We start from the raw sequence: 15,591 nt of genomic DNA, 5'->3' as shown, positions 1-15,591 counted from the left end.
TTTAGATAGGTATACATTTTAAACTTTGGTAACCTGCCACCTGGAGCTCGTTATTAATACCTTACTATATTAGTAGTTAATGGTTATAACTAATAGTTCTTGTATAAAAGAAAGGTAGGTTTAAATGCACGAGGACAGCATATGCTTTTTACGGTCTTATATCATCGATTTTATAGTGAATAAAGATAATAGTCGATATTCTGTAGGGTAAGTAGATAGGTAAATGAAATTTAGGTAATCTCTTTATCATTACAAATTATGTATTTCAATAATTTACATCATAAAAATTACAATTGCTATTTTGTTCGATAATCGACAAACAGCTTAATTTTTTTATAGTTATAGGTGCCTACCTTAAAATCTATAATACAACAATATGCGTGTTAAAAAATTTAATTTATTTTGTAAACATATTCAACAAAAATAAATTATGTGCAATTACATAATATCATCGATTCTTATCTATTCAATCAAAGATGTATATAAAACCTAAATATTTAAGTATTTAACTATAGTTTTTAATGACAGTCAGAAAAACAATATGCACGTAAAGTATACACAGTGACCGAGAACGAAGCTCCTATTAATAACGGGATATAGGTACTTGGCGTTAGCGACTGGTGCTTAAATTATTAATTATTATATAGGTGACCATGATCACTAATCCCAGTATATAAATTAAGGAAAACATATCGGTGGCCCATACAATTACGTAAGCGAAAATGCTATGGCGAATTAGGATATTGGCCGTTAAGTGCTGATCTGCGGCGGATTCAAACCAGAGCGTGGAGGCCCGAAGGATACGGCGAATTGAGCACGCAACGATTCGGTACACGTACATTGAGTGTGCAACAACCATAGCTGTGGTGGCAAATGATATCAGGGCCCAACAGTATTTGAAGGCCAAGATCGTGATGGTTCTTAGCAAGTTGACCCAGAGCGTGATGTCTTTTATGCATTTCAGTAAAGTGAACGCTGTGAGACAGAAGATGCTCAGGGCGATCAAGATAATGATGAGAAGGATGGCTGCTGACGAAAACCATATCACCTTTTCCGGCACATCACGATCGACTCTTATAGGATGGTGGCGGCAATAGAGATCGATGAAAACACGGGCGAACCAGGCGAAGATCATAAACGTCTCGGTCCAGATTAAAAGCAGCTCGCACACGAATACTTTGCTAAAGAAAAATACCGATCCCAGCCAGGAGAACCTGAGTGCCGTTAGCAACCCAAAAAAGCAACTACGTGCTAACTTGCGTGTCATACTGTGGTGTCTCGGTGTCTGTAATGCGCTGAAATGATTGTTCGTAAAACATTTATGAACAAGAATATTTCAAAATGTAAAATTATTTCTTTTCTAAAAAAATACCTAGGTAACTAGGTACTATAAATGTTAAACTAATATTCGTGGTCATTTTGGCTACACTACATTGTTTAAATATGTAAGTTATAACTCTTTATAAACGTTGAGCTGTTATAGTCTCTGACTGAAAGCTAAAAAAAAAGAATCATAACTTGGGTTTTAACCCAAAAGTTGTTTTTTTTGATAAAGTTTGATATACATTCACATAAAACATGTTTTAATATTTAAAAAATAAAATATAATTGTGATTTATATTGTGATTAACATCACATAACATTATTCTAAATTTAACACCTAATACTAAATTAAAAAATTTCATATATATATAGGTAATAGGTACCAGTTGCGTGTATAGAATTTAATTTAAGGGGGGGGGGGAGGTGATTGAAGCCCAAAATCCTTCTATATACGCCATTATAGTAGGCACCTACCTAATGTATCCACAATCCACTATCCAATAGATTCATGCTTATTACACAATTTATGTGATGTGACTTCATCAAATCTATAGCTTTTTGTGACCATTTCTTTAATAGTAAACACTGTTTAGTGTCTTATAGATATCTTTTTATTAATTTATAATCGTAAACATTCGTATGGTCTCAAATATATAATATGTCATATGATAACATAAAAATGAATACCCAAAGATGGAAAGATGTGTATATTAGTATATTACATTTGTACCTACTATATAGGTACAATGGCACAAACTACAAATGTACAATAAATACAATTTAAAAACCTTATTAAAATATATTAATATATTACTATAATATATAAGATCTACTACTATATAATATCCTTATATATTCTAAAATTATTCTTATATATATATATTAATAAAAACAATATAATATACAATCTATATAATATTATATAAAGTTATACAATAACTCGATGTCGAAGTACATTATGTATTAATGTATAGGTGTAGACAGAGAGAAATGTAATCATATAAATACCTGCATTATAGAGATAAGAAAAATTAAGCTCAGAGTTGACTAATTGTAAATAGTTTCGAGTACCTAGATTTTATATCTTTTGAGACTATATTTTGCAATACCAACATGGTATTAAGACTTAATAAAATGTCGCTATCACTTATACTGAACCAACCGACCTGAATGAATTGCTCGTGCCGCGTGATGTGTAGAGGTAGCTCAGCTATTAATAGAATTGGTAAAGTTTCGTATACCTATTTTATAATAGGTAGGGATTTTTATGGATAAATATAAATCGATCTAACCTATATCATATTATCACGTGTATATATATATATATTTATATATAGTGTTTGTTTTATAGGGATCGAAGTTTTGTGATCAGATCTGTGAGTACTGTAACAACGACGGCAAAATTACTAGTATTACTACGATAACCTAGCAGCCGCATAAATCGCAAATAATTATTATTGAATACAAAATTGAAATGTATACAATTATTTTTGTAAAGAAAATTACAAACTAATAAACGTGGTAAAAAATTATTGTAATTGATGGATTCAAATTTATTTTTTCGTACAAATCGGTTTAGACAAATATTTCATGGTATCGCTGTTTAATCAAAAGTTTTACTAATTTAAGGTACCAACCTCAACTGCTTATGTTAAATGTTAATTACGACAATTTTGTAATATCAGTTAAATTAAATAGTTATATTGAAAATTGTATTTATTTTAACTTTACTTTTTCTTCAATATTTTCAAACTAAATAGGTACGCGTATTAATTTACTTATACTGTAGGAAATAATTGAAATGGGCTATGTTCAAATGACAAATACTGATAGACAAAATCTGGGGCTGATTCTAAGCGAAAAACAATAAGTTAGGTATATTCTTGAAAGACCTCAAAAATAATTTTAAAGAAATCCAATAAAATAACAGTGTTTCAATTTTTATGGTCGATGACGCTTCAGTTGTTCATCAATTTATACATCGGGCACGAAAGCATTCCTTCGTAATTAAATGAGATACATTCTGCATAGATGATACTGACACATCTACCAAAAAAATCGAACATATAATATTAAGTTAGCATATCTCTACACCAGTTACGTTTTAAACACCTTGGAGGATTACCCGGAACAACATTTGCCGAAAGATCTTGAATTAAAGGATTGGGATGAGTTGCAAGCCGATTATGGAATCTTTTGTAATAACTAATAAGTTTTATATTGAGGTTCGTGAGTTTGTTATTGACTAGTAAAGATTTAAGCTTACGAAGTCGCAGATTTAGTTGAAGTCTTTTTACACGTGTATGTTGGGTCCATGTTAGTCTACGGTCAAAGGTTAAGTCAAGATATTTAAATATCTAGTAAATTTACTGTTGATGGAGTAGACGGAATTTTAGTACTATAGAGAGTGACTGGCGGACAGTGTCCTAGCTTAAGGGTAAAATTTGTGTGATTATATTTGATTTGATTTACCTTAATCCTTCATTTTTTGTTTCCGGTTTCCATAAGGGAAAGATGATTTTGTAAATTTAGCGATGCTACAATAGGGTTTTCATTTATAGATACGATAAGTCTGTCATCTGCATAGTCTGCCACAATGGTGTTGGCGGAGGTTGGTTGATAAGTTATACAGTATTGAGGAAAGGATGCCTCCCTGTAAAACATCAGCGCTGATGTTTGCAACATTGGAGTATGCAGATTTAAAATGATTAGTTAGAAAACGTTAGATATGGCTTAAATAGCGTATAGCAAGTTGAGGGCAAAAATTTCTTTACCTTGTATAGCAGTCCTTCGTACCATACACGGTCAAAGGCCTGTTGAATGTCAAGAAATATACACACATCATGGTAAAATCAATACATTCCTCACTCCACTCAGTATCTAAAAAATACAATAGTACTAGTAAATTAGAATAAAATATAACAAATATCATGATTATGAATTACAGATCTAGAAATAGTAGAAATCATAAAAGTATTTTATTATGTCCTTAGAGAGAAATTCGTCTGTTACATGTATATTACTCGTATATCTGTGGTGATTGTATCACAGATATAATTTACCTGTTACCAAAGGATTGGTGTATAATGGTTATTTATTGTTTTTATTGAACTATTTTAGAAAAAAAAAATTATATTATTTGCTTATTTGCGTAGGGAAAAAACCCTACGTAAACTCATATTCAATTATTCCAATAATAAGATAACCGTCTTTACCACATTATTATTCTTAGTTTATTAAATAATATATATATTATAATATTATGCATTAATTTTATAAACAAACTATAAAAACAATTTGAATACTAGTCAAATAATATGTCTATACACCATACTGTATAGTGTACACAAACTTTCAACTACAGAGTAAACATAGTGAATTATTCAATTCTTTTCAAATCCGCTTTAAAAAAACTATCTAAAATTGAATGAATTTGGTGGTTTTGGTAAATAAAGGAATAGGGCGCTTCGGCCCATGAAAAATCACGGGTCGTGCCTGGGCACCTATGGATTTCAACAAAACTTATTGGTTGCCGTTTCCATTTAACTCAAGCGTGGTACCTATCGTAAAATTAAATAGTCAGTATTTAGTACAGTCAGTACAGAATGTAAAGAACACATTAAACACGGGTGGAAGAACACTACATTCGGATTAAAACTTTTAGATCCTTGAGAAGTTTCAGAATCATTTATCGAATATTTTATGTCTATAATACCAAACGGGTCAGCGTATTGAATCTCAACAATTATAATATCTCCGAAAATGGTATGTTTCCCCTCAAACATTGTGGATCAATTTCAGTGCAAGTATATATAATATTTAAAACAACGATTATTGTGAATCTTTTAACTTACATTTATTAACAATTTTCCTCTTGGTAGCCCCTGGGGAACTCAAACTGTTTATAAAAACTATAATTTAGACGGGTAGGTGAAAATAGAATTGGGGGAAATGAAAATCAAGTTTAATATAAATATAAATAAAAATAACGATGATAATGATCCAAGCAAATACATATCTTGTACATGAAGGTAATAATTGAATAATTTTATTGTCAGAAAGAACTTGGTATAAAATATTATAATAGTAATACAAAAATGATGTAAATAATATGAGACACAGCAATAGGCTCTTCGCTCCGGGGGCTTACCTAAGGGTTCAAGGACATCTCGCTCCTCATTAATAAAATTCAAAATTCTCAAAAAGGTGCAAACTGCTGATTGTATAATACGGTTGACGTCGTTTTTATACATCATAAAATATCAAACATAATGTGACAATACATCATGTGTAGTTTTAGATTCTGAGCGGAGCGATGAATGTATTGATTAATGATTATACCATGATGTGTGTGTGTTTTTTTTTGTCTGTCACCACGTTTTGGGGCAGTAAAAATGCTTCGATTTTTGACTTCAGTACCTCGATCGATCAGAAAGTGAATCTAGCTGATACTTTGAAGGGTCAAAAGTAAAAAATTCTTAATACTTTTCTAAATAATCGAGAAAAACAAACTAAAAATTAAGGGAAAAATGGGAAATTTTACTCACACTAATTTTTCGACAAAATCGTTTTTGGTTTTTGATGTAACTTTAAAACAAATGACCAGATACATGAAATTTTCACCGAATGTTTATATAAATATATTCTATCCACTATGCAATTTTCAAAAATTTTCGACTTAAGTTGAACTATTCATAGGCATTTAAAATGTTCGATCATTATTAGTTTTTTTAAATTAATATCGATAAAAATTTATTTGTTAGACAGAAAAGCTTGAAAATTTAATACAAGGCAACATATTGTTACAATAGCAGTTGAAAAATAAAATAAATTCATAGTCACAATTTTTTTTTATATATAAGCATTCAAAGTTTGAATTTTGACTACATGTGTAAAAATCACGAAAATCTTGAAAATCACGAAAATTCGCAAGTTATTTTAAACTAGAAATTCATAAAAAATTTTCTTTTTAAATCTAAGATTTGAAAATTTTTAATAATCTATAATATATTCTAGACAGATAAACCGTCTTCGCTCAGAATCGTTTTTCGTATAGGTACAATGATATAATATCATTGGATTCAAATTTAATTCCATCCATTACAGTAACCCACTTGTAACCTACTGTACAGCAGAGCGACATCCACGAATTACCCTCCTTTTTATATACTTTTTACGTGTTAAAAAATTTGGACTCCTTTGATACACCGCTGATTGATTCAAATAATAATTATTATTATATAATTCATGTATAGGTAACGTACTTACAATGTGACAGCGTGTTAACACTGTTAACTGTGTTAACTGGTTAGCCGCAACCTGTACCTATGCTATATTTTATAGAATGCACAATAATAATATACCTATAAAAACACATCGCGGGTACCTATATGATTTGTCAATAATAATATGATTTATGACAATGAATAAATTTTTACCAAGCGATTTACACTAACAGATCAAACGACACTATGCGATTCGTGTCGCTTACGATAGTTTTATAGTGTACTTAATAATACAATATAAATTATAATATGAATGATATGCACATAAGTGCCTATATGAAAATGGTTATTGCCTTATTGCGATAAAACTAGAGTTGATAATTATTGTTGAACACGCTTGTGTGTAGATATGGGTCGGTCGGTGTGTCGCGAATCGTGAGGTAGAGTGGTGACCTCGAAGGGAATTACTATTTAGGTACTATCAACTATTTTAATATTATTCATAAATACCGCAAACAGAATCTATGTGATTATTATATCTATAATATGAACTAAAAGGTATTTAGGTTAGGTGCCCACTGTCCAGTGGGTTCTAATACTTCTATTAAAAAGATCGATTCAAATATTATATCGAAGTAGAAAGGTAGGTACCTACATGAACGGCTACTATTGAATTGGCTCCTGAATATCCTATCTGGAGACGTTCGTGCGAATAATACCCATTTAATATTTGTTAAGGATCTCATAGAATTGAACAATAGGTAGCAAACATTGGGCTGACAAATGACAATATATTATGTTATTTATTGCTAGAATTGAAATAAAAATAATAACTCAATATAAAGTATCACGATAAAACAAATTAGGAATTATAAAAATAAAAGATCAATGATTATTCATTTTTCTGAATAAATCTTATCTGTTGTTCATTTGGTACATTTTCAAAATTTAGCCCGCGATGCCACAGTATACATCTTAGATTTAAATCACAAAAAAGTCTGGAAACCTCTGATGACTTTAACAGTAAATGATTCAAAATTTTCGATGCATTTAACCCTAAAGGTTTTTATAAAAACTAAATCATTTTTAAAGGATAGGATCTAGGGGATGTTTATTTTCAATGTGATTGATGTGCAACTAAGTTTTCAGTGACTGATCAATAGTGTTCGTAAGTTTCCTCAATGCTTTATATAATCTTACTAATATAGTAATATTATAAAGAGGAAGGATTTAATTGTTTGCATTGAATATAGACTCCGAAACTACTGGATCGATTTGAAAAGTTTTTTCTCCGTTGGAAAGTAACACTATGTCCCTATCCCCGGGTGACTATATAGCCTATATTATATTTTTTTTAAATAGGGAATCTTACTAAAACTCTAATTATGTAACCCAAGGTATTAAATATATATAGGCACTATTATTATATAGACGTAAAGTTTGTGAGGTTGTAATCTCTGGATCTTTTGAACCGATTTTTAAAATTCTTTTAGTATCTTTTACTTATTCTTTTAGTGTCATAGGTTAAATATATTTTCGAAATTCAACCCCTATAAGGGTTAAAAGTATTATAAAATATAAAGAAGGAAAACTGTCTGTTTGTTCGGTTAAATCTCTGGAACTACTTAACCGACCCTACATTAATTAAAAAAATAATAAATAATAAAAAACATTTTTTTTAAACATCTGGAAGCTACATTCTCCCATAGATCTATAGGCTATATTTTATCTTGATAAGTAAGTAGCCTTAAATTTTATATTGCAAATTTGAAATTATTTTATAGAAATAATAGATATAATATCAGTAATAACTATTGATGTTGGTTATAAAATTTAGTAGGGATGAATAAGAAATTAGTAACTTGTTATAAGGCACCATTTTTTAAAACTATTTCACCTTCACAAAGCTAAAAATGCAAGAAAATATTACAATTGAACATTTGAACATAATTTTAGTCCTGTGTTTTATACGACTGTATTAAAAATCTTTAATGGAGATTAAGATGGAGTAAATCTACAGGAATTTGCCACTGAAAGTTTTAAACATGTCTTATACGAATCAAACATAAATTTTGCATTATATAAAGTTGGTATTTTTCAAAGGTATAATGAAGTGCACTGGGATCAGCTAGTTAAAGATAAACTAGACTAAGATTCTTTAAAATTCATAACGGACATACACGCAGTCGCCGATCATACGTCACTATATATTTTGCGACCAAAAAGTTACAATATGAAAGTCCCATCAAATAGAAGAAAAATTCGTCTTGTACTAAAAGCTCGATTTTAAAACATATTTAAATTCCTAATTCAATATTCTCTTTTCTAGGTTATACAGGGAATGGATTTTCGATTTGTTGTATTGTTTAATAAGTAGTATTCACTTTTAATTTTGTTACTAAAATACATATATTTTCTACAGTACAAAGATAATAGCAGACAATTTCAAATATTTTTTCAAAATTGAAATTCTATTTTTTCCCTTCTGCTTACCTATTGGTCTAAATTCTAAATAATTAAAAAATAGTTCCTACTTGATGAAAAATATCAAATTTAATAAATACCTGTGCAGTGTGCAAAAAAATAGTGATTCAACTCAAAACACTACGGTGGTGACTGTCGATACAATCATAGATTTCAGCCTTGCAGAAAAAGTGGAACCACTTGGAACCGATATGTCGACTTCACCACTCACCAGGAACATTGTTATCGTTACGAAAGGTTTGAGTACTTATAAAGGAAAAATGTTATGATAGAAAATAATTGTAACTATAGTTTTTTCATGTTAATTTTATTTTTAATTTTATTTAGAATTGCAAGATGAGAATTTTCTGTTATTCTGACCGCCTTATTTATAACTTTATAAGCAATCAATGAGTCTTAATCATTTAAATTTGTGGTGGCTAAAAGCTGCTGCACATTTATTGTTCAAGTTCCTTAACAGTACTAGGTACAGTAGTATGTTACAGAAAAAGAAAAATTGAAATTTTTGTAGCAAGCAAAAACAAAATAATAAAGTTTATGCTATTAGTAGTTTAAGTTGAATCTTTTAAATATAGTAGATAAGCAAATTAAAAAAAAATTGGGTAAGTGGGTATCGCTCTGCTGTACATTAGGGGGTGGGGTGGACCTCTGACTAGGGTGGGTTAAATTTGAATGCAATGATAGGTTATCATTGTATACGAAAAACGATTCTGAACGGAGATGGTTTATCTGTCTAGGGTATATTATAGATTATTAAAAATTTTCAAATCTTAGATTTAAAAGAAAATTTTTAAGAATTTCTAGTTTAAAATAATTTGCAAATTTTCGTGATTTTTACGTATTTTGTCAAAATTAAAATTCGAATGCATGTAAAAAATAAATTGTGACTATGTATTTCTTTTATTTTGCAACTGCTATTGTAAAAATATGTTAGTAGTCTTATATTAAATTTTCAAATCTTAGAATTAAAAAGAAAAACTTTTATGAATTTCTAGTTTAAAATAATTTTCGAATTTTTGTGATTTTTACGTATTTTGTCAAAATTCAAACTTTGCATGCTTTAAAAAAAAAATTATGCATATATATTTCTTTTATTTTTCAACTGCTATTGTTACAATGTGTTAGGAGCCTTGTATTTCATTTTCAAATCTTTGATCTAAAAAGAAAAACTTTTATGAATTTCTATCTAAGATAATTTGAAAAATTAAACTGTATATAGCTGATAACACTAAGATAAACATTTGGTGAAAATTTCAAGTATTTACAGTGATTAGTTTTTGCATTACAACCATATAAAAAATCGATTTGGTCGAAAACTGGTTTTGCGTAAAAATTCCCGTTTTTCTGTCATTTTTTTTTTGTTTTTCTCGACTTTTTTGAAAACTGTTGGAAAATGTTTACTTTTGACCTCTATAATGCACCAAGGATATTCACTTTTACATCGGAAACCACCCCCAAAGTTTGAAATTGAAGCATTATTTCGACTAGTTATGTTGTACACAGACACACAAAAAAAAAAAAAACACACATCATTGTAAAATCAATACATTCATCACTTCGTTCAGAATCTAAAATATTTTAAATAAGACTGTAAACACAAAAGTCAAAATACATTTTGAAAACAATAAATATTTGGATTGAGTGCATAGAGATTCATAAACAAATTAATATTATATACAAATATCATTGACAGTATAGATATTACAATATATTAAATCAAGTATTCATATCACTTAGTTAAATTATTTAAAATATGTGATTTATGTTATTTTAATTAATACATTACCAATGAATAGGGATAATAACTTTATACTCCATTACTCTATGATTTACAATTTAATATTTTTATGTACCATTGTTATATTTATAAATACATAATTTTTACAAATATATTTACCTTGTTCATGGTATATTTCATTAGCAATATGGGTTCAGATTATTGTTTAAGATATATTATTCAATTTAAGAAAATAATAGTAGGTACATTACATATTTATTAGTGTGTATAATAATTGAAAGGTTATCATATATATTTATAGTGAACAAATGTACATTCAACAGGATCTGGGTCTAATTAATAATTTTGTTAAAGTGAGTACATTTAATTGCAATAAAATAAGATCACAATTTTCACTAAATGAGAATATATTATAGTGAAAAGATAAAATAATGGATGTTCAATACTTCAAACTTTGTCATCTGAAAAGAAAAAGAAAAAATTAACAATAATTAAATATAAAATCTTAATTTTTGTTTATTAACTACAATAATAATGTAATATGGTCCATTTAAGAATGTAATTTTATTTACTTACCGTGATACCACCATTTTGTTTTTTTTGGATTTTTGTTGCAAGTTTTTATGTAAAAACTATTGTCTGGAGGTCTTTTCTGTAAATGATAAAACATATTATTATTGCTGTAGTTTACATTAAAATAATATATGATGATACATACAATAATGCGGTAATAATAAAATTGAAATAATTAAGAACTATATAATATGTTCTATATAACAAATTTTAGAATTTATATTGTATTAATTGTAATTGAAATACCAATAAAAACTAATTTATGATTGTAATAATTAAAATAGTTCAGTTTGAAATGAGAATTAATGGGTCTTATTCAGAGACATTTGGCTAGTTCGGAATCATATTGATTGACGACTATAGACTTCTTTAAATTTATTGAAAAATATATTCAAGACCTCATATCTTTCCAATTGTTTCAATTAAAACAGCCATATTTTTTAGCAGATCAAGTAATGTGTGTCACCACCGGTTGTATTATATATTAGAAAAGTATAGATGATGCAGCAAAAATAACAATATAACAATAATATATACCTATAAATTAGAAATAATCCACTGTTTTTATTATAAGCAAGGAATTAGAAAATATAGTTACTATGGTGTGGTAAAAATAAAAAGTAAGTACTTATTATCATTAGAAAATTAATTGAAAGTATTTACAAGAAGTGGCTTTTTTTTCAAATTGTTTTCAGTAAAAAATTTTATTCTAGATTAGATAACCAGGTTATTTGCTTCATTTTAAACAGATTTTTTATTTTATCAATACAAATAATAATAATGAATCTTTTTGTTTTTTGATAAATAGTACTATTTTAACTGTAATTCAAACAAAAACAATCAAAAGATAAAATATTATTTTCTATTATATTAAATGTTAAAGCTATATGGGAAATGTATCCACATTTCTTAACTCATTTTAATGCATACACTTAAAAATATACATACAAATCTGGTAATAAGTAATGTGTGAAAGCAAAAAAACACTATTCAATAAAATGATGTGTTCAATTGAGAATTCACTTATTTATATACCGATTTAAAAGGCAATCTAATCTATATTACATTAGTAAAACTTTGCAGAATATTATATTATTATTTATTTTTGTGAAATCACCTTTTCTTTGCAGCTGCTTAGCATAGATATAATTGAAAGACAAACAGATTGAACAGACAATGCTGGTGACCAATCATCAGTAAGAATAGATAAACAAATATGTCCATTACTATACACATGTGGATGAACTGGAATGTTTTGGCCGACAAATGTAACCTCGAAAAAAAAAAAAAATTAGTACCATGAAATAAATAGTTAAAATAAAAATAGTAAAATAATTTTTTTTTTACTTCAGGCGACTCAAAAGGATAACTGGAACCAAATTTGAACTGCAATTGGAATTGTTCTCCATCATATATAGTACCTTCTGCACCTTGCATATTTATAGTCCAGCTAAAAAGTAAGATTAAACATTTAAGCTTCACATGGAAGATAAAATATGTAAGATATGCTACGTACTAGGTAAGTTATGTAAACATTTGGTTCACTAAAACCAGTTGATTATGAAACAAAAATAATCTTAAAATTATACCTATTTAACCCTACAGCACACGCTTCACGGTCAAAATTACCGGGCTTTTAGAATTTTGTTCATTGTTTCAAAAATACGAAATATTAACCTAACTCAATCTAGGTACCTTCTAATTAGATGATAAACTAAAATAAGATACAACTCCTGACTGTTTATGATTTGATGCCTGTACTATAGAAGCAGTGGCGTCGAAGTCCTAAAAATCTAGTAGGGCGAAAAATATTTCAAGAGGCCCAACATCTTAATATCGGAAAAAATGGCATACCGTGTTGAAGAAAATGATCAATATGAAGCGGCCCTATCTTAAATTTTCAAAATATGTCGGGCCATGGCCCGACCTTAACATAGTGTTCGGCGCCACTGTATAGAAGGGTTCAAAGTTCACTACCTATCAATATACGGTCTAAAAGACCGTGTGCGTGCAATAATGTGACATTAATACACAATTTAATTTTATGAAAACTCAAAATATGGGTTTTTTTTAAATCTCTTATCGCCGATAAGACGTTATTTTCTATCTATAAAACGTAAATGAATATTTTATTTTCATTGAGACTTGCAAGATTGTTACTAGTTGACATTGGTTCGCCATACTGTGTGTAACTTCAAAGTTTAATTTGTTTATATTATGTCAATAATCAATAAAGTGATTTAAAATTATTAATTTTTAAATTAATAAATTTAAATTTTTAAATTTTTGATTTAAACATTATTTAAAATCAACAAAATAATGATTATTTCAATTTATCGAGTTTTAATTGAAATATTTTAATACGCGGTCAAAAACACTGTGTGCATGGAACCTCGTGAATATTTTTAATGCGTGTGATATAGGGTTAAAAAAATCTTAATTGACATTTTTGAAATAATAATATTTCTTATTCATTTTTTCTACCTAACTTTTTTTTCTAGGTGAAATTACCTTAATTCATTGTAATTAATTCTAACTATGTCTGGCGATGATCTACATGTGGATAAGACTTACTCAAGTCTTAAATAATTTGTATAGTATAATATCTAAATTTAGGTTACAGAAAAAGTTTAAATATTATTAAAATAATAAATTATCATAATAGCCACAAAATTATCAAAATAAGTAATGACTAATAAAATAAAAAAATGAATAGTTAAAACACTTAAAACCAATTAATTACAAATATTTAAGTGAATTTACATTAGTTTTATATAATATTTCTGTTTTTTAACGGAATTATGAGAAATTTTAAATTACAATAACTTGCATACTTATAATTTGCTTAAGAATTTAAATATCATAAAAAAATTAAAGAACAAATAGATTATGTTCTTATATTGAAATTGTATAGTAGGTTCTTCTATCCATCTGGATTCCATAGACTTTATTTTTAAAATAAAGTCTTTGCTGGATTTACAATAGATAATATTTACAAGACGTAACTAAGAAGATAACAATTTATATAAGTCTAATAACATTGCTAACGTTTGCTAGATCCTAGGTATGAACCCACCTTAACCCTTAGAGCACAAAACTAGTTCAGCTGAATACAAATTTCCTATGTTGTATGTTTTTAGGATGGGGACAATACACAATATGCGAATATGAAATACTCTTAAAATATTATCACAGGATATATAAAATATAAATATTTATAATTATGTCACATATCATACATTATAAAATAAAAATTGTTTAAACTAACACCCGAGCTAACACCCAAGCAAAGATTAATTTTGTACTAACACATTCAGATTTTGTTCTGCTTGTTCAGCATCTACAACCATTCCTGGAGGAGGTTCTTTAACGAGCGATATCAATTCTTTATGTAGTCTTTTCTATGTAAAAACAAAGAATGATTAAACATTGTTTATATTTAATAAAAAAGATATAATTGTAACAACAATGTATAAACAGATACATACTTCGGACGGAGTTTTACCGGCCATTTCACAATAATCTACGATGATGAAAAGATAATAAGTTAAATTATTTTTAAAGCTGTATAGTGCTCATAGTGTAATCAATAATTAATTATTATGTCGTTGTATCAAAGAGAACATAGAACACATATTGGCCATTGAGTAAAGCAATGAAGTATACAGCCAATACCCAAAAACACAGTTTATACAAGTTTAACCGAAAATTGTCGTAAACGACGTAAACTTAAAAATTAATAATCACAAAAATAAAAGTGCTATAAAACTGTATTTTCTATTTGTAGAGAAGTTATGTATTTGAAAAAATCGAATCTAATATCTATTAGTATTTCGCTTCGGAAAACAACAAAAGGTCTTGTTGTCTCTTATCATTAAAATAATAGTATAGTGTGTCTGATGACACGCCAGCTGACTGCTTTAATATACAATGGAAGAATAAACAACAAACCACAATAAAACAGTTTTAATCCTAATGATTAATAACCATTGACGACGGACAATAATCGTGATAAAAACTGAAAACAATTTGTGGTTTCTTTAGTTTCTTGAATCTTGATTCATCATTCATGGCTCATGGCGCTCTAGCTGACTTACTCAATATTAATTTCTAAAGTTCATAGAAATATAGAACTGAAACCCGTGTGAAGTTAGGATAACAAAGCCAGGCCAGGGGACTAAATAATATTCTCGGGCGACTAGTGATAAGAATCCTTGTATACACGGTTGCGTTTTATTATATTCAAGG

The 15,591-nt window shown here is 28.2% G+C and overlaps 1 protein-coding gene and 1 long non-coding RNA gene across 3 annotated transcripts; both read right to left on the bottom strand.

The window, feature by feature from the left end:
- Positions 1-377: 377 nt before the first annotated feature.
- LOC149058725 (uncharacterized) lies at positions 378-8,177 on the bottom strand. Of its 2 annotated transcripts, XR_016190480.1 has the most exons (3): positions 6,592-8,172; positions 4,098-4,203; positions 378-1,295 (listed from the first exon to the last, which is right to left on the bottom strand). It is a non-coding gene; the product is annotated as an uncharacterized LOC149058725 (long non-coding RNA). The 2 variants fall into 2 exon arrangements; XR_016190479.1 differs by lacking the exon at positions 4,098-4,203 and having other exon boundaries at positions 6,592-8,177.
- A 2,829-nt stretch (positions 8,178-11,006) lies between these two features.
- LOC107164100 (putative ubiquitin-conjugating enzyme E2 W-A) lies at positions 11,007-15,201 on the bottom strand. Its single transcript, XM_015511794.2, has 6 exons — positions 14,832-15,201; positions 14,653-14,744; positions 12,691-12,793; positions 12,461-12,616; positions 11,347-11,422; positions 11,007-11,231 (listed from the first exon to the last, which is right to left on the bottom strand). Exons 1-6 carry the CDS (start codon positions 14,853-14,855, stop codon positions 11,218-11,220), a joined length of 465 nt encoding a protein of 154 aa, XP_015367280.1. The 5' UTR covers positions 14,856-15,201; the 3' UTR covers positions 11,007-11,217.
- Positions 15,202-15,591: the final 390 nt, after the last annotated feature.

This window comes from Diuraphis noxia, unplaced genomic scaffold, assembly GCF_037042655.1.
Source record: "Diuraphis noxia isolate RWA-SAM2 unplaced genomic scaffold, SU_Dnox_SAM2 contig0002, whole genome shotgun sequence".
Taxonomy (NCBI): domain Eukaryota; kingdom Metazoa; phylum Arthropoda; class Insecta; order Hemiptera; family Aphididae; genus Diuraphis; species Diuraphis noxia.
This window is presented reverse-complemented; position numbering and strand designations above follow the sequence as displayed.

What these genes read in the sequence shown, in the direction of transcription:
- LOC107164100 (XM_015511794.2), bottom strand. Translation starts at nt 14,855, where the DNA reads ATGGCCGGTAAAACTCCGTCCGAA. An exon ending in CCGGTAAAACTCCGTCCGAA is followed by an intron (nt 14,745 to 14,831) that starts GTATGTATCTGT and finishes GTTTTTACATAG; the next exon opens with AAAAGACTACATAAAGAATT. An exon ending in GCAGAACAAAATCTGAATGT is followed by an intron (nt 12,794 to 14,652) that starts GTTAGTACAAAA and finishes CTTACTTTTTAG; the next exon opens with CTGGACTATAAATATGCAAG.